Source organism: Trichosporon asahii (assembly GCF_000293215.1).
Source record: "Trichosporon asahii var. asahii CBS 2479 unplaced genomic scaffold scaffold00002, whole genome shotgun sequence".
In the NCBI taxonomy this organism is placed as follows: domain Eukaryota; kingdom Fungi; phylum Basidiomycota; class Tremellomycetes; order Trichosporonales; family Trichosporonaceae; genus Trichosporon; species Trichosporon asahii.
This window is the reverse complement of record NW_014040922.1, coordinates 953,001-971,242: the sequence shown is the minus strand read 5'-3', so window position 1 is coordinate 971,242 and position 18,242 is coordinate 953,001. Positions and strand designations below refer to the sequence as shown.

Genomic DNA, 18,242 nt, shown 5'->3' with positions numbered 1-18,242 from the left:
AAATCAGCCGCGTCGACGTGCCACGTGGTGGTAGTCCGCGGCAAGGAGGGAGATCTAACGCAGTCCCCTGGTGGACAGTGACGACGGGCGCGAGGGCGCAATGTGAGGTGGCGAGGACAGTGACGTCGCTGGCGAGCGCCCCTGTCGCAGGGAAAAGGACCCTCTGGATCCCGGCGAATGTTGGTGTTGTACTGTTCGTCATCCTTCGCTCGCTACTCACCTCCGACCATCATGCCTCGCCGGCGTCGGGACTCGATCGAGTCCGCCGACCCGCAGCAACGAACACCACTGGAGAATGCGCGCGCGTACGAAGAGAACCGGCAACATGGATTCCGGCACACCCCTCACGGCCTACGACAATGGCAGTGGATCGAGCGAACCGGTCACGAGATCACCCCCCCGTGCAGCTACTGTCGCCGTGGTGGTCACACCTGTTACATGAACGGCCAAAGTGTCGCCTGCAGTCGTTGTTCACGAGGCCAGAAGCACTGCGAGCACCACCCAGCCGACGTCCTCCGTGAGTACCACCGACACGGGCAAGAACGTCGACAGCGGCGCGAGGCCGTCCGGAACCGTCGGTCGAATTCTCCGCCTCGCCGCCGTCGTGAGACCGTCCAGCCAGGGCCCGCGCTCGAGCCCCAGCCTGTCGAGGCTCGGCCTGCCGATCCCCCCCGCCATGACGCCGACTTCGAAGCGTTAGTCGCCGAGGAAGCGCGCCGTGCGGCCGACGAACGGAGGCGCGAGGATGCTAGGCGAGAAGGAGAGCGTATAGCTCACCGGGGTCGAGTGCAAGAACTCGAGCGGGCACGCGAGGCGGCGTGGGAACAAGCACAGGCTCTGGACGAGGCTGTCACCCGCGAACGCGACCGTCACCCCGAGGGTGACATGGATCTGGACCACGTCGTCAGGCAAACCGATCGGGGCGAGTATTACATGACGCCCCGAGCGCCCCGCACGGAGCCCCCGCGCCCCGCCAATCCGTTCTGGACTCCCGCCGCCAACGCACACCCTCACCCCGCGACCATCGAGCGGACGGACAACCTAGCGGCTCGACTCCGGGAGCTGAACATCGTCCGTCACGAAGCAAGGCCGCCGCGAGAGCCCGACCCACCCCGTCCTGGTTTCGGAGGCGGAGCGCGGCGCCGTTCACCGGCCACCCCGACGCCCCGTAACCGTAACCGTGCTAGGACGGCGACGCCCCAACCTGAAAGGCCCGGGCCGCCCCGCCCTCCATCGGTGCCGCCCCGGCCCCCAACGATCATCGACATGACGCGGGATACCCCGACGCCCCCCCCGCGGCCCAACGAGAACGTCGGTGCGAATCGGGTGGATCGCCGGCGTCCCCTGACGCCCCCTCCCACCGGTGTGGAGGGCCCGTTACAGCAGGACGCCATCGGGCGTCGACCTGCTAGCGAAGGAATGCCGGCGTGGCAGGGCCGAGCGGGCCTATACACCAGCCTTCAACGTGAGCGGATCAACATCGAGCGGGCGGTCGATCGCGAGGCCAACCCGTTCAATCAGTACCCGGCACAGGAAGGGGAGACGCTCCGCGCGTACACCCTCCGCCTGCGGGGGCTCCTGGATGAGGCCGAACGTCGCCACCTCGACCTGCAGTGGACGCTCATCCGAACCGCTCCAGGAGACGTAGAGGAGTGGGCCAACTACCGCAGGGCTTACAATGTTGTCCACAGGCTCCGTATTGCGCTGAACCACGCCTTGCACGGGGTGCAACCCCCCGTCTGGCGTGGCCCATGAGATGTGTGAGGTCGTGGTCGAGCAGAGAGATGTTGTTCATAGGCTATGCAGACACGTCTATGGGAGCGGACGGGGTCGAGGTTTCGAGGGATGCCGGGTGTGGAAGTCGGAGACCAAGTCACCTGACCCCTCCACATTAGCGGCCGGCTCCCACGTGTCGTACTCGGGACCAAATCCCCTCCACCGTACGTGGTAGCGGACTTCTCTCTGTCGCCCTCTCCCAAACCACCTCGAGTCCGTAATGGCCTCAACCTCCCACATCTCCTCCCCGTCGACTATCTCCGGCTCCGGCTCCCGTAACACGCGCCCCGGGTAGGGATTCGCAGCCACTGGTTTCAGTAATTGTACGTCGAACACTGGGTGGATGCGCATCGTGGGAGGTAGACGGAGGCGGTACACGTCCGGGCGAACGACTTTGTCCACCGGGAATGGCCCGAGGTGCTTGGGCGATAGCTTTCGGGAGGGGCGGGATGCCCTGATGTTACGGGCGTCTAGGTATACCAGGTCCCCTTCTTTGAACTGTGGTGGGGACGTGCGACGTCGATCGTAGTACCGCTTGTGAATGTCTTGTGCGATTGCGATCTGTCGGCGTAGGAATTCGTGCAGGGACCGCAACTTGTCGGCCTTAGCCAGTGCGTCGTGGTGGGTGAACCGGCGGTCCCCCGGTTTTAGCAGGGGGACCGTCGCCTCGTCCCCGCCGCGGGGGTCGAACCCATACATGGCAAAGAAAGGGGAGACCCCTGTCGTAGAGTGCACCGACGTGTTGTAGGCGAATTCGGCTAACGGAAGGAGGTCACACCAGTCGTCCTGTTGGTAACACGAGAAAGACCGGAGGTACTGTCCCAGCCAGCCGTTAACGATCTCTGTCTGGCCATCCACTTGTGGACGGAAAGCCGTGGAGAGGTTCAAACTTGTCCCCAGGCGGGCGGTCAACGACCGCCAAAAGTGGGACGTGAATTGTGGGCCCCTGTCCGATATCAGTGCTCGCGGGATGCCGAATTGGGAAACCACACGTCGCACAAAGCACTCGGCCAGGGTCGGGGCATCGATATCGTTCCCACATGGTTCGAATTTAGCCATCTTGGAAAGAGGGTCGACCATCACCAGGATCGCCGTATGCCCGTTCGAGTCCGGGAGGGACGTGATGAAGTCCAGCGTCACCGTCTCCCACGGGCGCTCCGGCGGGGGGATAGGTTTCAGGAGGCCCGCGGGCTTCGCCCGCGCGTTCTTCGCCCGTGCGCAGGTCGGACAGGAGCCGACGAAACGATTGATATCGACCCGCTGGCCCGGCCAGTAGAAGTGGCGGCGCACCAGCTCCCACGTCCCGGTCTGGCCAGGGTGTCCCGCCATCGGCGCGTTATGGTTCTCCTCCATAATGCGCAATCTCAATTCGCCGGTATCGGGAACATACAGCCGGCCTCGCCAGCGGATAAGTCCTTTGGGGTCGAGCTTGTAGTCCTTCTCCCCTGTGGCGGCGGTGTCTTTCCGGAGGCGGTCCGCCAGCGACCGACTATGGTCGTCGGACTGTTGTGCCAGTCGGATAGTCTCGTGCGAGAGTGACTCTAGTTGCCACAGTTGTGCCGCGAACAGATTGAGGACTCGCTCCTCCGTGGCGTCCGCGTCTGTAAGCGCGTGGTCGGACCGTCGTGAAAGCGCATCGGGCTTGCCGGACTTCACCCCGGGCCGATGTTCGATGGAGAAGTCGAAACGGCTGAGACTAACGCTCCAACGAGCCTGCTGCCGGTCCAAGACTCGCTTCGTGTTGAAGTACATCAACGGTTGGTGGTCGGTAATCACCCTGACCTTGTGTTGGGCGCCTTCGAGATAGTCCCGCCAGTGCTCGAAAGCCCGTACGATGGAAAGGAGTTCCTTGTTGTGGATCGAGTAGTTGAGTTCCGCGGGCGTAAACTTCTTCGAGTAGAAAGCGACGGGCCGTAGACCATCCTCGAACTCCTGGGATAGGACCGCCCCGTACGCGTAGTCGGACGCGTCCGTCTCCAACAGGTATGGGAGTCTCGGGTCGCAGTGGCGGAGGATGTCCGCGGTCGTGAACGCGTGTTTCAAGGCTTGGAACGACTCCTCCGCTGTCGCGTCCCACACGAACGGCACGTCCTTCCTCGTGAGTCGGGTAAGTGGCGCTGCGATGCCCGAGTAATTTCGTATGAATTGACGGTAGAAGTTACAGAATCCGAGGAACGACAGTGTGTCCTTGACGTTTCTTGGTGTCGGCCACGCGAGTATGGCATCGATCTTCTTCGGGTCCATCGCGATACCGTCGGCCGACACTATGTACCCGAGGAACTCGACCGAGGTTGCCAGGAAATCGCATTTCTCCAGTTTGGCGTAGAGTTGCTCCTTCCGCAACCGGGCCAGGACCTTCCTCACGTTGTCCTCGTGTTCCTCGAGCGTGCGCGAGAAAATGAGGATATCGTCCAGGTATGCGACCACGAACTGATCTACCATGTCGTGGAAGGTGGTATTGATCAGAGACTGGAAAGTAGCTGGCGCGTTGCATAGTCCAAAAGGCATGACCTGGTATTCGAACGAGCCGAAACGGGTACCGAAAGCCGTGAGGTATTCGGACCCTTCTGCCATGCGAAGTTGTTTGTACGCATCCGCCAAGTCGATGCGTGCGAAGTATTTCGCTTCCCGGAGTCGGTCTAGGAGTTCGGGAATCAACGGTAAGGGGGTCCGGTTCTTCTTAGTGATCTTGTTGAGGGCCCGGTAATCGATACAGACCCGTAGGGAGCCGTCTTTCTTTTTGACGAATAGGACGGAGGACCTCGCCGGTGACGAGGATCGAACGATCTCGCCCGTCGCCTGGGCCCTATTCAGATATTCCCATAGGGCCTCGAGCTCGGCTGGTGAATGTTTGTACGGCTTCGAATTCGGAAGCGGCGCGTTCGGGTCGGTCAGTTCGATCCGATGATCGAAGGGGCGTCTCGGGGGTAGTCCCCGCATTTCCGCCGTCGCGAAGACGTCCGCAAAGTCCGCATATTGTGCGGGTAGTTCTGTGGTCGTCATCGTCGGAGTTGGGGAAATGGTAGCTGTGGCTGCCAGAAGCCCATACTGACCCGCCTCTGCTAAGTCCTTCCGGAATTGTCGCGCGGATACGAACGCGATCGCAGGGACCTCCGGGAGAGGCGGTTCCTCCTCTGGGGTATAAGGAAACGACGCGATACCTCCTCTTCGGAAGTCAAGGTCGGGGTCGAATTGTTTGAGGAACGGCATCCCCAAAATCGTCTGGTAGCCCTTGAGAGGGAAAACGCAGAAGGTGAGTTCCTCCTTGAAACGATCGAAGCAGACCGGGAGTCTCACGACATGTGTGACGGAGACATTCCGGCTACTATCGACCATTGCCAGGGGAATCGGGTGTTTCAATTTCAGAGGTTGCACTCCATTTAATATGAGAAAGTCACGGTCGATGAAATTGACGTCCGCTCCGGTGTCCACTAGGGCTTCCACCTCAATGGGTCCCGGGGCGTTCGGGAGATTCGGAAATTGTAGCATTGTCGTCACCCTCGTGATATGGGAGGGGACGGCCGGTGACATCGCGGTCTTCAGATTAAGGATCTGAGGTTGACCGGGAGGCTTGACCAAGTTGGGGTCGAAGAGGGTGGCCTCCACCACCTCCTCGACGGTTACGGGCGGGCGTGGGATCACGCCCCTACCCCGTTTCCCGAGGCCTTTCGGCATGTCTTCGCTTCGTGGTCCGGGTGTCCGCAGACTAGGCATTCGCCATAGTCCCGACGCAGTTTCATCTCGTCGTCGGGGACCTTCTGGTCCGCGGTACGGTTCCAGTTCCGGAAAGGTTTACCGGCTTCGTTCGGACCTTTGTCGGTACGGCGCTTCTTGTTCGACTTCGCCGCGGTTTTGTCGTCGCCCCCTTCGCTGGGCCTCTTGCCTTGTTTCTTGTCTCGGCTGTCGTCCTCGCTGTCGTCGTGGCGATCCGTGGACGGGACTCTGCCTCCCGCCTTATCCTCGGCGCGAGCAGTTAGACGGGCGTCGATCTCGAGAACTCGAGCGATGAGGTCGGTCGTGCGCTCAGGAAGGTGTTCGTCGCGAGACAATTCGTCCTTCATGCGACCCGACAATCCTTGATAGAACTGGTTATGCAGGGGCTCGCAGTTGATGTCCCAATTCAACTCGAAAACCAGTCCCTGGAAGTATCGGACGTACGAGGTGGCGTCCCTCGTTTGACGCGCGCGGGCGATCTCTCGCCGAGGGCGTTGTTTTGGGTCGGCTTCACCGAAATGCTTTCGGAATTCCTTCCAGAATAGGTTTATGTCGTTAAACCAGTCGGGACGGTCCTCCTCCTCCAGTTGCATTGGGACTTGATACCAAGTCTCGGCGTGCTCCTTCATCAACCCCCCCGCGTACCGGATCTTCTTCCGGTCTGTGTTGAAATGGCGGGGACGACCTTCGAATACGTTCCGACAGCCCGCGATGAATTTCTCGGCCTTGGCGCGATCCTCGTCGCGACCCCGGAATTTGGCTGGGCCCTCGATTTCGGGCTCCCGTTCGCGGGGTTCGTCCGCGTCGGGAGTCGGAACTGGGGGAGGAGGGGCCCGCTGTGCCAGGAGCGGGGCCATCATGGCCGAGAAGAAGGCGGCCATAGCTGGAGTGATCCCCTCAGGTAGATCGGGCGTCGAGGATCCCGGGGTCGTCTGGCTTCCTGCCGACGACGGCGTGGGATCGTTGCCCGATGTGGCGGCCATGTGGGTTTCGATCTCGGGAGTCGACCGATGAGGTCGAGGGCGAAGTTGACGACGTATGGTGTCTCTTTATCCGGAAGAATGTACTTTTCTGTGAGGATGCCGACCGAATGGAGGCGTCCAAGACTATGTTACGGATAGAGACGGCGCCATCGGCGCGTTATGGTTCTCCTCCATAATGCGCAATCTCAATTCGCCGGTATCGGGAACATACAGCCGGCCTCGCCAGCGGATAAGTCCTTTGGGGTCGAGCTTGTAGTCCTTCTCCCCTGTGGCGGCGGTGTCTTTCCGGAGGCGGTCCGCCAGCGACCGACTATGGTCGTCGGACTGTTGTGCCAGTCGGATAGTCTCGTGCGAGAGTGACTCCACCGGCGAATGTTGGTGTTGTACTGTTCGTCATCCTTCGCTCGCTACTCACCTCCGACCATCATGCCTCGCCGGCGTCGGGACTCGATCGAGTCCGCCGACCCGCAGCAACGAACACCACTGGAGAATGCGCGCGCGTACGAAGAGAACCGGCAACATGGATTCCGGCACACCCCTCACGGCCTACGACAATGGCAGTGGATCGAGCGAACCGGTCACGAGATCACCCCCCCGTGCAGCTACTGTCGCCGTGGTGGTCACACCTGTTACATGAACGGCCAAAGTGTCGCCTGCAGTCGTTGTTCACGAGGCCAGAAGCACTGCGAGCACCACCCAGCCGACGTCCTCCGTGAGTACCACCGACACGGGCAAGAACGTCGACAGCGGCGCGAGGCCGTCCGGAACCGTCGGTCGAATTCTCCGCCTCGCCGCCGTCGTGAGACCGTCCAGCCAGGTAACCTCGCACATGTCACTGATTGGTAGCAACCTTATTCAACTTGATGAAGTCGACATGGACGATCACGAGCTTATGAGGCGCATGGCCGCGGAGGTCGCCGACACCTCTGACGACATAGCGGCGCAAAACGATGCCCTGCGTCGAGCCGAGTTGCCTCCGATCACAGAGGTGACTGATGAAATGATGTTCGATTTCCAGGACTCCAAGCAGAAGAAGGAGACTTTCAAGAAGAAGCTGAACCAGGTTGCCGAGGCAACTGTGGCTGCTGCTGCTGCCAAGGATCAGGCAGCCGCGACCTCAGCAAAAGATGCCATTGTGCTCCGCGAGAAGGAGGTCCGCGCTCGTATCTGGAACTCTGTCCTCCGCTACAAGGGCGTCGACACTTGGATCTGTGCCATCGTGGACTTGTGGTCGATCCAATCGAACAAGGGAATCAACAGGAATGCCCATCCCCGTATGGGGCCTGTCAAAGCGCTTACATTTGCTATCACTCGTCTGCAGCGAGCGCGTGATATTTACTACAGCGTTGATCCTGGCCGTGGTGCGTATCGGATTCCGCCGGATTCCGTTGAGCTAATGAACAGGTGGTATCATGGATGGCTTCACCACGCACCAGCAGTTGCGCGACTTCTTCGACTACTTCATGTACGAGAGCAACTCCCCTGAAGGCATCCGCGACGCGTTTCTCTGTTCCACTGCAATTGCAGGAATGATGCGCTGCGACGAATATGCGAAGACCCGTCTGATGGATTGGGGCATGTACGAGATGGAGAATGACACGTCGGCGACGCCTTTCCGTGTCTTCTACGCTACCCTCAACCACGGCAAGAACAATCAGTTCGGAAAGACAGAATACGCAAGCATGCTCCGCCACCGTGACGTCAGCATGTGCCCTGTGGCCTTCTTGGCTCTGCACCTCTACGTCCGATTCCATCACATGGGCGAGACCTTTGAGCACAGTGACGACAACTTCCCGAGCATGGCAAAGAGGGAGCATTGGTATAAGGAGTACATGGCTCCGTCGCCCCGCAACTCACAGGAGCCGCTTCCTTACCAGACCCACCTCGACGCCTTTGGCAAAGCATTGGCATATGCGAAGGTTGCAACTGCGCAAAAGACCCACCTCATGCGCAAGACTGGAGCCCGTCGCGCCGAAGCTGCGGGGTGCACCGAGGCGCAGATCTGCAAGCATGGGCGCTGGAAGAACGGCACCCAGGTCATGGAGAACGTCTATCTCACACATATGTCCCGCCCCGTGCTGCACGCGATGGCAGGTTTCAATCCTGAACTGCACACCGACTACTACCTTCCCCGTGCTGTTCCTGTTCCCGACAACCTTCAACGCAAGGTGTTCCCCCAGATTGAGAGTCGGTGAGTGCCCGTTAACCTTCTCGGAAACTGTCGGAATCTGATAGTTTCCGAAAGAGGCTGTTACGCTCTTGAGAGACCGAACAGACCCAGACCCAGTCGAGTTGCTCGCTAACAAGCAGTCTCCGTCTGTACGAGGATGTTTCGCACGCGCGTGAGGATCTCCAGGGTAAAAACTTCCTGGCCATGATGAAGGAGCTCCGTTCCGTCTTCCTGCAAGACGCCCCTCACCTTCGCAAGACGTATCCCGAGCTGTTCATCTGGCAGGAGCCCTTCTTCCACAGTGCTGAATACCTCCAATGGGAGAAGCATGCCCTGGAGGCTACACAGTCTGGCTCGACCTATCACATCAACAGTACGCTGGAGGAACTACAGCCGGCGATCGCTGATGCTATCAGATCCCAACGGTCTGAGCAGCGCGCTCAACTGGATCGTCTCCTCTCTGGGCAGTCTGTTTTGTCTGTCAGCTTAGACAGCGTTATCAAGCAAGCGGGAGAGCTCAACTACAAGCAAGACGGCCATGGCACAGTCCTTCACAATCTGCAGCATCAAATCGTCAATTACCAAGTCGCCCTGCAGAAGCTTGCATTGGGTTTCTCAAAGTCGTGCAATGAAATCTTCAACAACCCCTCTGATACCGCCTCCGAACCACCACCTTTACCTCTGCCCACGCCCCCTCCGCCTGCCCCGCTTCCTCTCTCCGCGATACCCGTACAGCAACTCCCAACAACGACATCCATTGATCTCCGGGCACCCGTTCTTGCAACGCCGACTACGACTACGCCTACCGCCGCTGCCCCTCAACCCAAAGCTGATATACTTGCTCGTGGCCTGAAGAACGTTCGCGTAGTTTGGCAAGAATACACTGTTGGTCTACATGGACGCCCCCCCATATCTACGATCTACGACAACGGAGTCAAGCCCAAGTTCCCCTCACAGAATGAAGCGCGCTTCTGGAATGATCGTAAGGTCATAATTGAAGCTGTGCAGATGATTCACAAGGACTACCATCGGTCCATTGAGGACAGTGTTGCCGTATTGGAGAGGATAAGGCAAAAGCAGAACAGCATGTCACTCAAGCAACTCGCCCGCTTTCTGCGGAACAAAGAGAATCTCAAATCGGCAATCGCCTGTGTGTAGTGCCATCGTTCTCATCTGGTGTCGCGTGTTATAAGTATCTCAGAAAGAAGTATGTTAGTTTGTTAGTTGACAAAATGAAGCTCGCCGCAACATATGTTCGGCTGAGAATCTACATTCATCGCAGCACTAAGAAGACTAAGACTAAGACTGACTACGAACGGAGGACTGCACTATGTATGAGACTTGATATGGATTTTCGGAGTTTTTCGCCACTCACTCACACTCACCAACTTGCGAACTGGAACACGCCGACTTGCAAACTACGAGAACGAGAAAAGGCGAGGCCACACAGCTTCACGCGCTCCGTTTGGCCTTGTTGTACGACGCCGTAGCGGACTTGACGCGGTCGGGGTCGGCGCCGGCACCGGCCGCGAGGCCCTGGAGCTCCTTCATCGCGAGATCCTGCTCGTGACGGGGGCTGACCTTCGCCCATTCGCAAGACAAGTTGACGCGCGTGCAGGGGACGCAGGTTTGCTTGGTGCTTTGAGTGCGATGGTCGTAGAAGCAAGCGAGGTTGCCGATCTTAACGCAATGCGCACAGGGCGGGAAGTGTGGGAGGAAGTGCTCGGCGGAATCCTCGATGGCCTGGAGAGATGTCAGCAGGGGTGGTAGAGGAGGCTGGACTGAGTTGGACCTTGTCGGAAACTGGCAAAATCCGACAGAATCCGACTGCCACTCGAGAAGAGAACTCACGGTCCACAGCTTGGTAGTTGGTGCGACGACCGGTGTGGCGGTGTTGAACGTAACGTCTTCGTCCTTCTTCTTGAATGAGAAAGTGGTGACATCGGCGATGGGCATCAACGCGGGGTCGCCGGGACCGGCGCCGAAGGCCTTCATGAGGCCGGCAGGGGTTTTGTTCTCGGGAACGGTGGCGGCGTAGCCGCGGAGCAAGTGGGGGCCGACACGCGCGGGGATGCTGGGGAAAATGACGCGAGTACCGGGCTTGACATCGATGGAGGCGAGCAGATCGGCATAAATCGCCTTCCCCGAAGGGCCGTTGGGCTTGCTGATCTCGGGGCGGATCGCCTCCAGGCGGGCAATCATGAGGTCGACCTCCTGGCTGGTGAGGTAGCGCTGAGGCAGGCGACGCGGAGCCTGGGGGATGCCGACGTCCTCATCGCCCGTGCCGATGCTGCCGACGGAGCTTGCGCGAGGGCGAGGACGGGCACGGCCATAAGGGGCGAAGCGAGCCGGCGACGAGGCGGTCGAGGTATTGCCGCCGACCTTCTTGGCGGTCTTCTTCGCGGAACAGCCACGCTTGGGCTTGACAGTTGGCTTGGAGATGGTGGTGTGAGCCAGAGCATCCTGCAACTCGTCGCAGGTGTCAATGGACGTGAGGGGGGGCGAAGCCGAGTAGAAACGGTCGTTAATGAGGGTGTGCTTGTTGGTGCTGCCCTTGACGTCCTCGGGCTCGTCGTCAGAGTGGAGCTCGTCCTCCTCCTCCTGGCCATGCGCCTCCGAAACCTGCTTCTGCGAGGCCTGCTTCTCCTGAACGTGGCCGTCGTCGACGTCCACATCCATGGGCTGCTGCTCCTGGTCCTGGTCGATCTCGAGCGTCTTCTCCTTCGTAGGCGTATTGCCGACCGTGTTCTCCTTGGTCTTGGCCTTGATCTGCGACAGAGGCTGCTCCTCTTCAGAGTCCGAGAGGATGATAGTAGTGCCAATGCCTGGCAGCGAGGGGTTCGAGATCACGAGCTCCTCGTTCTCAGAGTCGAGTTCGAGCTGCTCGCCGTCCTTGAAAATGGGCGCCTTGGCCGCGCGCGAACGGACGTTGCTCTTCCTAGCATAAGTACGGGGCTTAGCAATCTTCTTCGTGGACGCCTGTGTCTTGACACCGCTTTCGGAGTCGGACTCGGTGTCCGAGGAAGCGGAGGCTGAAGCCCAGGTAGGGCGGTTGCGAACGATGCGAGGCATGGTTGACGGTAGTAGGTGGTCGATTCGAGGTCGAGCCAGGGCCGGCCTGGCTAGCGAGTAGGGGCGAGAGAGGTCGTGAGAGGGTGAGGCGAGGAAGGATGGGTGGGGAGGAAGGGGTGGTGATCTTGATGGTGAAGTGAGAGATAGAGAGGAAGAGACGAGGTGGGTGGCAAGGAGGGTCCTTTATTAAGTGCTAGAACGAGTACGATCTCGGTCGAGTCTCTTGCCTGGAGCGTAGGGCGCAATGGTGCAAGGCTGGTGCGGACAGCTCGTGACGTCGCGATCGCATCATATTCCCCACCACTCGGGGCATGTAGACTGGCGAGTACACAGATGGGATCTTGCAGTCTCGCCCCATTCCTTGAGAAAGCCCAGCTCTCTCTGCTCCAAGTGCAATGACGTTCGAAGCAGCACACAAGAGGCGCAGGATGAACACTCGGCGTACACATGAAGGCGCAGGATGAACACTCGGCGTACTCATTCAATCAACCTTGGCGGAAACCAGCGGAATCTGTCAAATTCCGCTAGTCCTCTGCTCTCACACCAGTGACGTCCTTGATGTCCTTGAGGGCGCAGGGCGAGATGCGACGAACCGTTGCCCCCTTCCATCTTGTGACCTCCGTCTTCAGGAATGTTGTGTGGCCAAATGGACTTGTGTGGGCCTGGAACGAGGGCGAGGGGTCGACGGCAAGAGAGCAGAGATGCCTGAAGGACAATGAGAACAGGTTCACTGCGAACGATGGTCTTGTAGAGAGAAGATCTTGGAAGGAGAGCTATAGATGCTGCCGGTGGAGAGAGCGAACGGAGGAGATGGATGATGCATGATGACAAGATAAGATAGCGGGCGGTGGAGGAGACGGGAGCAAAATCGGGTGGAGGTGCAGGTGGAGGTGCAGTACAGTGGACGGAATCAAATCAGATCTGGATCCCCATAGAAACCGGATCCAGCCTGGATCCAGGGCCGACCGCACGTCATTTCATACAGTCATATACTGTAGAAGTGGCAGGCTTATCTGTTCGGTGAGGGCCGCAAGAGTGGGTGTCGCGTAGAGTGGGTGGCGGAACTTGACAAGCGTTACCCGGCGTCACGGGCGAGGGTAATGCAGTAGTACGCGATGCTCCTAGTCCAACACTTGCCCGAGGGTCGGTCGACTCCTGGGGGCCAATGTAGTGTAGACGTCATGGCGCGCAGCGCTGGGGTGGAATCGGAGACCGGAGCTGGGTGGCAAAATTAGTCTGCAGCTTGCAGCTCTATGCAACTTCAAGCTGTGAAGTCATGCATGACGGATGCGGCGTAGTCTGGACTCTTGAGGCGTACGGCTGATTAGCAGATGGCGGTTTGCGGAATGAGGTTAGAGCTGTTGCTATGTTGCTAAGCATGCTAAGCCAGCGAAACAGCCACGGTGCAGGTGAGATGAAGGGTCGGGGATGAGCCGGTATGCCGGTGTAGCCGGCCGGGCAACGAGCCGCCGATGCCCCAATGCGCAGCCAGCTGCGTCTCGGTCTCGATCGTTGTTGATCGCTGGTAATGCGGATGCATGTTCCCAGAATGGCACCGGCGTGGAGTGCACAGGTGACCGGGATTGACACCGATCATCGTTGAGGTGGTGAGAATCGCTGGAGCAGGGGGTGCCTTTGGAGTACTCGGGCAAGAGCCAGCCAGTTACGATGGGTTGCTCATGCGATCACGATGGCCCTGCACATGGTGTCCTTTGCCAGACCCTGGACGGTGACAAACCGCGCTACAGCAGAATGCGGAAAAGCAGAGGGGCCAAAGGGGCAGAGGGTTGCTACGAGTGTGGAGGATGACGAGAGAGTTCGGGGGGTTGCTCGGTAGCCGCGGCTGTTGGGAATGCTTGCCTGTGCAAGCTAGCTCTGGGCTGCGACTCTTTCAGCTCTAAACCTCCCGACGAGACCAGGCCAGGCCTGCAGGCCAGGTCATTGTAATCCAACCCCCGCACTCCGCACTACCTCACACCCACTCTCCGCTCTCAGGTCAATGCATCTCCGCAGTTTTGACCCGGTCCACACTCCTCCCTGCACTCGTGCATCTCTTCTTCCTCAACATCTTCCCCCCATCAGTAACGCCTGCCCAACTCGCGCACTTGCTACACAGTTGCTCGCCTGCCTGTCGTTGGGGGGCACGACATCGTGCAGAGCTATTCAACTGCCTGCTCGTAGCGCGACAGTAGTCTTTCCCTCCTCCCCGCAAGCGCACACGCCCACAGCCGACGACCACCCCACACCACATTACTTCCCCATGGCCACCAGCCCTCACTACCACTAGTCGCTTCTTCGCCACCACTTAACTCGGCTTGCACCCTCCGACCGCCTTTCTTCCCTCTTGTCTCTTCGCACTTGCTCCCTATTGCCATCTGCTCGACTACCCAACTACTGCTTTGCTTTTGTGCGACACCACCGACCATCGCCGTCTGCTTCCCAGCATGCCCAGGGCCGGTCTCTCCGCCAAGGATGAGCTCTTCATATCACATCTCCGTAAGTAGCAGTTGCACCACGTCTCAATTGGGCCGGTCCGCAGCACCCGACCACAGACTCTGTCTCGCGAGTCTCCGCAGCAGCGGAGTATTCCCTCAAAGGCTCCCCACTGTGCCCCACTCCTCAATGTGGGTTGCAGCCCAGCTGACATCAACAGCAGCGTATATGGTCGGCCTGTCGGTGCGCGAAAGGCATGTGATTCAGAGCCTCGTCGAGCTCACGCGACAACTCGAGGACGTCGACCGCGAGTTCACTGCGCAGATGTTGAGCATGGAGTACAAGATGACGGGCGCTCTCGTCAACTACAGCAAGAGCCTACACGTCGATGAACCGGAGGAGAACTTGTCATCTCATGTCTCGACGGCATCCATCTCTGCATCGGAGCTCAGTTATGTGCGCGAAGCGCCGGCTAAACCGCATAAGCCGCAACCACACCGTCTCGTGAACGATCTCGTGCTTCTGGACCGTGGACAGCTGTCGCCTTCGATGACAGTCGCAGTCGGTAACGTTGATCGTAGCGCCCCCGAGCTGCAGAATACGGAAGACGACCCGGACACGACCCGACGCAGCAGCGGCGACTCGGGAGACTCGTCTCCCGCTTCGCCTCTCATCGCCACCCCGAACGCCGTTGTCAACGTCTCCGCATCACCTGCCCCTTTACTTCCATTGACCGTGGACAGAGAGGGCGACAAGCCCAGTGATCTAGGGAGTGTAAGTTACTTCGACTATCAGCTCTCTGTGAAGCCATTTTAACCAGTCTTCGACAGCTTCCAAAGTCCAACTCGATTCCTCGCCTTCTTCAACCGCTGTAGCGATAATACAACCCTTCGACCGCCCGATTTCCGTGACCTCGCTCTCGACAGCTGTAGCTATAGTCCATTGTAGTCCCTAGAGATTCCTGCATGTACAGTTACCTATATTGCTGGCCCATTCCTTGATATGCTTTGCATTCCGTGCACTATCCGGCTCGTTGATGCATTACGGCACAGGAATGGAATGCTGATATGCTTGCAGCTAGAGAGAGTAGTGGGCGGGGTGAGATGAGAGGAGCGCGTCGCCGGGTGCAGAATGCAGAATGGGGGGCGAAAACAACAGTGGCCCACGGTGCACGCGCGCGGTGGAGGTGGACCGAAGTCACACCCTCGCTATCTGCTCACAACAGTGCAACTAATCTTCCTCGCATCCACACACCGACGCCCTCTCCGTGACACACCATGGCGTCGTCGATGTCCAGGTCACCCTCGACCTCGTCACTGTCCAGCATGGGCAACGAGGACGCACCTTCTCCATCGAGGTCATCATCATCACCGTCCCCACCGCCGGACCGCTCGGAGGCGACGCCTCCTCCCGCCTCACCTTCTCCAGTCCCATCCCTTCCCTCTCCAGCTCCCCCGACCATCTCTCACTTCGCACGACCCAAGGGAAAGCTGGTGACTTACTCCCGGCGACCACGGCCTGTTCAGATGCGGGAGGACTCACCGCTTAGCACGCCGGAAGCCACGCCGAGGAAGGCACCAGCCCCGAAAGCTCGTCGCGGTACCATGAACAAGGCCAAGTCGTCAAAGGAGGAGACCACCGCGGCCAAGAACGGCAAGAAACGATCCTCGCCGTTATCGAGTCCGGCGCCGACCCCGAAGCGTTCCCGGAAGTCAGCTGCGGCGAGTGCGCCCAGGGGGACGCCTCGAGGGAAAGACGACGCCGATTCGCCATTATCGTCACCTGCTCCGTCTGACTCGGAGCCTGAATCCGATGCATCGCGCGCGTCGACTCCAGAGGCCATGCCCAAGCGAGCGCGTCGGCCAACGGCTGGCGCACGGAAGGACGCTGAGTCGAAGAGCGCTCCAAGCCGGGCGACGAAGCGGACTGCGCCGCGGTCATCAACGCCCTCTGCGCCCTCGAGTTCCAAGCCGAAAGCAAAACGAGCGCGGAAATCTCTCCCCGCTAAGCTACCCTCGAGGGATGAGCCGAAGGAGGAAGGCGAGCGGTTCCTCGACGGCGAAGCAGCACCGAAGCCCAAGACCAAGCGGAAGCGCGCCAGTACCAACGCGGTCGCGAAGGCCAAGTCTGGCTACATGTCCACGGACGAGGAGGAACCCGTCGCATCCAGCTCGCGCGTGACGTTATCGGCGAAGAAGACACCATCGAAGCACGTCCCCGGGAGAGGGAAGAAAGACCCCGCCGCTATCTTCGATAAGCTCCAGACGGCTGCTCTCATGAACGGAAGCTTCACCAGCTTGGCCAAATCGTCGCAGACGTATGTGGACGACGAAGACGACGAGATGACCCTCGACAAGGTCCTGAAGCGTCGATCTGCTTCCTTGACCCCGCCACCGGGCAGTCCGACGCCGAAGTCGAGGCGAGGCGAGCAGAGCGCGAGGAGGTTTGAGCCGTCAGTTCTACCGTCGGGGTAAGTACACACAGTTGATCTATTGGCATGAGCTGACAGTCAGCGTCGAGCCTGGAAGCACCTGTGTTGTCCGACAAAACCACAACTTCTTTGTGGCCATTCTCAACGAGTTTGAGGCCGCACAGAACGCGTCCGACCGCGACCGCTATGTTGTCCTCGAGCGTGGCAGCAGTAAGGCGCGGACTGTACGGAGACGCGACATCGTCTTCCTGCCTGAGGATGCCATTGCCACTTGCAGCGTGAGTTGCTTTGCGCAGCGCCTCAACTAATGACAGCTGGGACAATACGCGATCACCGTGCCGGAGAAGTCGGCTGACGGCGACTCGGCCTTCGTCGAGCGCGTACGGCATGTCCTGCCGTACCTCCGCCTTGTGATGAAGGATGAGTACGAGCCAGCTCGATGGCGCGCGGATCTTTTCTGGACGTCTCCTGCAACGCTCAGCAACGTTGCCGAGTACGGAGACCTCACGGAGGACGAGACGGCTGAGATCGGTGAGATCATCACCGAGTGGATCAAGGAGGAAAAGGGGTCCGAGCGCTTCGAGGCACTTGGCGAGAAGGAGCGACGTCACTTCATCCAGGATGTACTCGTTCCCGAGGCGGCTGTCGGTCTAGTACTCGCGAGTCTGGGCGAGGAGCCGTGGCTCGAAACGACCACCAACGGCAACGGCGAAGCTGTCAAGGTTGACGAGCCGATCGTCAACGGCAACGACGCGGCCAAAGACAGCGCCCCTATTCAGCCTGAGACGACGACTGATGACGCGAACCAGAAAGCGATCGACGCACCAGCTTCTGACGCCGAGATGACCGAGGCGCCCGCCCCTCAGACGGCTGCTCAACCCGAGCCCACGACCGAAGCACCCGAGCATGCCGTCGAGACATCGACCGACACGCAGACTGGAGAGGCAAAGGAGGAAGCGCCTGTCGAGGACGCTGCTGCGAACGATGACTCCGCTCCTGAAGCCAATGAACCTAACGCTGCCTCTGCCGGGCCGGCTCCAACGACGGAACAGCCTGCTGAGTCCTCAGCAGATGCCGAAACTCCTGCAGCCACCGAGGCTCCCTCTGCGGAACCAGCGACCGGGATACCCGAGCGAGAGGCCGAGAGACCTGCGCCTAACGCCGGAGCTGCTGAGCCCGAGTCGCAACCCGAGCAGCCCGCCGAGCCCATCGCGCCATCAGCCAACGGTGCCTCTGACGCTATGGACGTCGATCCCACCGCCGAGCCTCCTATCGAGTATCCCGCCGAACCGGTTTCCGAGGACACCGTCAAGCCCGACGCCAAGCCCGACCCGCATTCAGCCTACACCGCCGCCCGCGCGCAGCTCGCCGACCTCCGCGCCGCCGCCTCGCACAAACAATGGGCCATGCGCCAAACGGAAGTCCTGCGTGCCCGTCGCGAGAGACGAGCGAAATTGAAACTCCCCTCAGAGCTGGAGACGGAGGAGGACCGTGCCGAGGCGGGCGTCGCGGACGGAACTCTGGGCCGCAGTGCGAGAGGGAGAGTCAGGCGCAAGGTGAACTATAAGGATCCCTAAGGCTCTCTTTCCTCAGAGCATGCGAGCTTGGGCAGGGCAGATAAGCGGAGAGCTCAGACGACAAGACTTGTTACCGTATCCATACC

General features: G+C 59.8%; 7 protein-coding genes across 7 annotated transcripts; 4 read left to right on the top strand and 3 right to left on the bottom strand.

Moving 5' to 3' along the window:
* Positions 1-231: 231 nt before the first annotated feature.
* On the top strand, positions 232-1,755 carry A1Q1_00321 (uncharacterized protein; the record flags this gene model as incomplete). Its single annotated transcript, XM_014329019.1, has 1 exon — positions 232-1,755. One exon carries the CDS (start codon positions 232-234, stop codon positions 1,753-1,755), a length of 1,524 nt encoding a protein of 507 aa, XP_014184494.1.
* Positions 1,756-1,812: 57 nt separating this feature from the next.
* On the bottom strand, positions 1,813-5,307 carry A1Q1_00320 (retrotransposon nucleocapsid protein; the record flags this gene model as incomplete). Its single annotated transcript, XM_014329018.1, has 1 exon — positions 1,813-5,307. One exon carries the CDS (start codon positions 5,305-5,307, stop codon positions 1,813-1,815), a length of 3,495 nt encoding a protein of 1,164 aa, XP_014184493.1.
* A 107-nt stretch (positions 5,308-5,414) lies between these two features.
* On the bottom strand, positions 5,415-6,473 carry A1Q1_00319 (uncharacterized protein; the record flags this gene model as incomplete). The annotated part of the gene is made up of 1 exon (XM_014329017.1): positions 5,415-6,473. The coding sequence occupies one exon, from the start codon at positions 6,471-6,473 to the stop codon at positions 5,415-5,417; it is 1,059 nt and encodes a 352-aa protein (XP_014184492.1).
* A 520-nt stretch (positions 6,474-6,993) lies between these two features.
* Positions 6,994-9,801, top strand: A1Q1_00318 (transposable element- crypton-Cn1; the record flags this gene model as incomplete). Its single annotated transcript, XM_014329016.1, has 4 exons — positions 6,994-7,033; positions 7,133-7,834; positions 7,878-8,664; positions 8,784-9,801. 4 exons carry the CDS (start codon positions 6,994-6,996, stop codon positions 9,799-9,801), a joined length of 2,547 nt encoding a protein of 848 aa, XP_014184491.1.
* Positions 9,802-10,095: 294 nt separating this feature from the next.
* A1Q1_00317 (uncharacterized protein) lies at positions 10,096-11,715 on the bottom strand (the record flags this gene model as incomplete). Its single annotated transcript, XM_014329015.1, has 1 exon — positions 10,096-11,715. The coding sequence occupies one exon, from the start codon at positions 11,713-11,715 to the stop codon at positions 10,096-10,098; it is 1,620 nt and encodes a 539-aa protein (XP_014184490.1).
* A 2,622-nt stretch (positions 11,716-14,337) lies between these two features.
* On the top strand, positions 14,338-15,023 carry A1Q1_00316 (uncharacterized protein; the record flags this gene model as incomplete). The annotated part of the gene is made up of 2 exons (XM_014329014.1): positions 14,338-14,922; positions 14,979-15,023. The coding sequence occupies 2 exons, from the start codon at positions 14,338-14,340 to the stop codon at positions 15,021-15,023; spliced, it is 630 nt and encodes a 209-aa protein (XP_014184489.1).
* Positions 15,024-15,425: 402 nt separating this feature from the next.
* A1Q1_00315 (uncharacterized protein) lies at positions 15,426-18,156 on the top strand (the record flags this gene model as incomplete). Its single annotated transcript, XM_014329013.1, has 3 exons — positions 15,426-16,618; positions 16,662-16,857; positions 16,927-18,156. 3 exons carry the CDS (start codon positions 15,426-15,428, stop codon positions 18,154-18,156), a joined length of 2,619 nt encoding a protein of 872 aa, XP_014184488.1.
* Between the last annotated feature and the right edge of the window lie 86 nt (positions 18,157-18,242).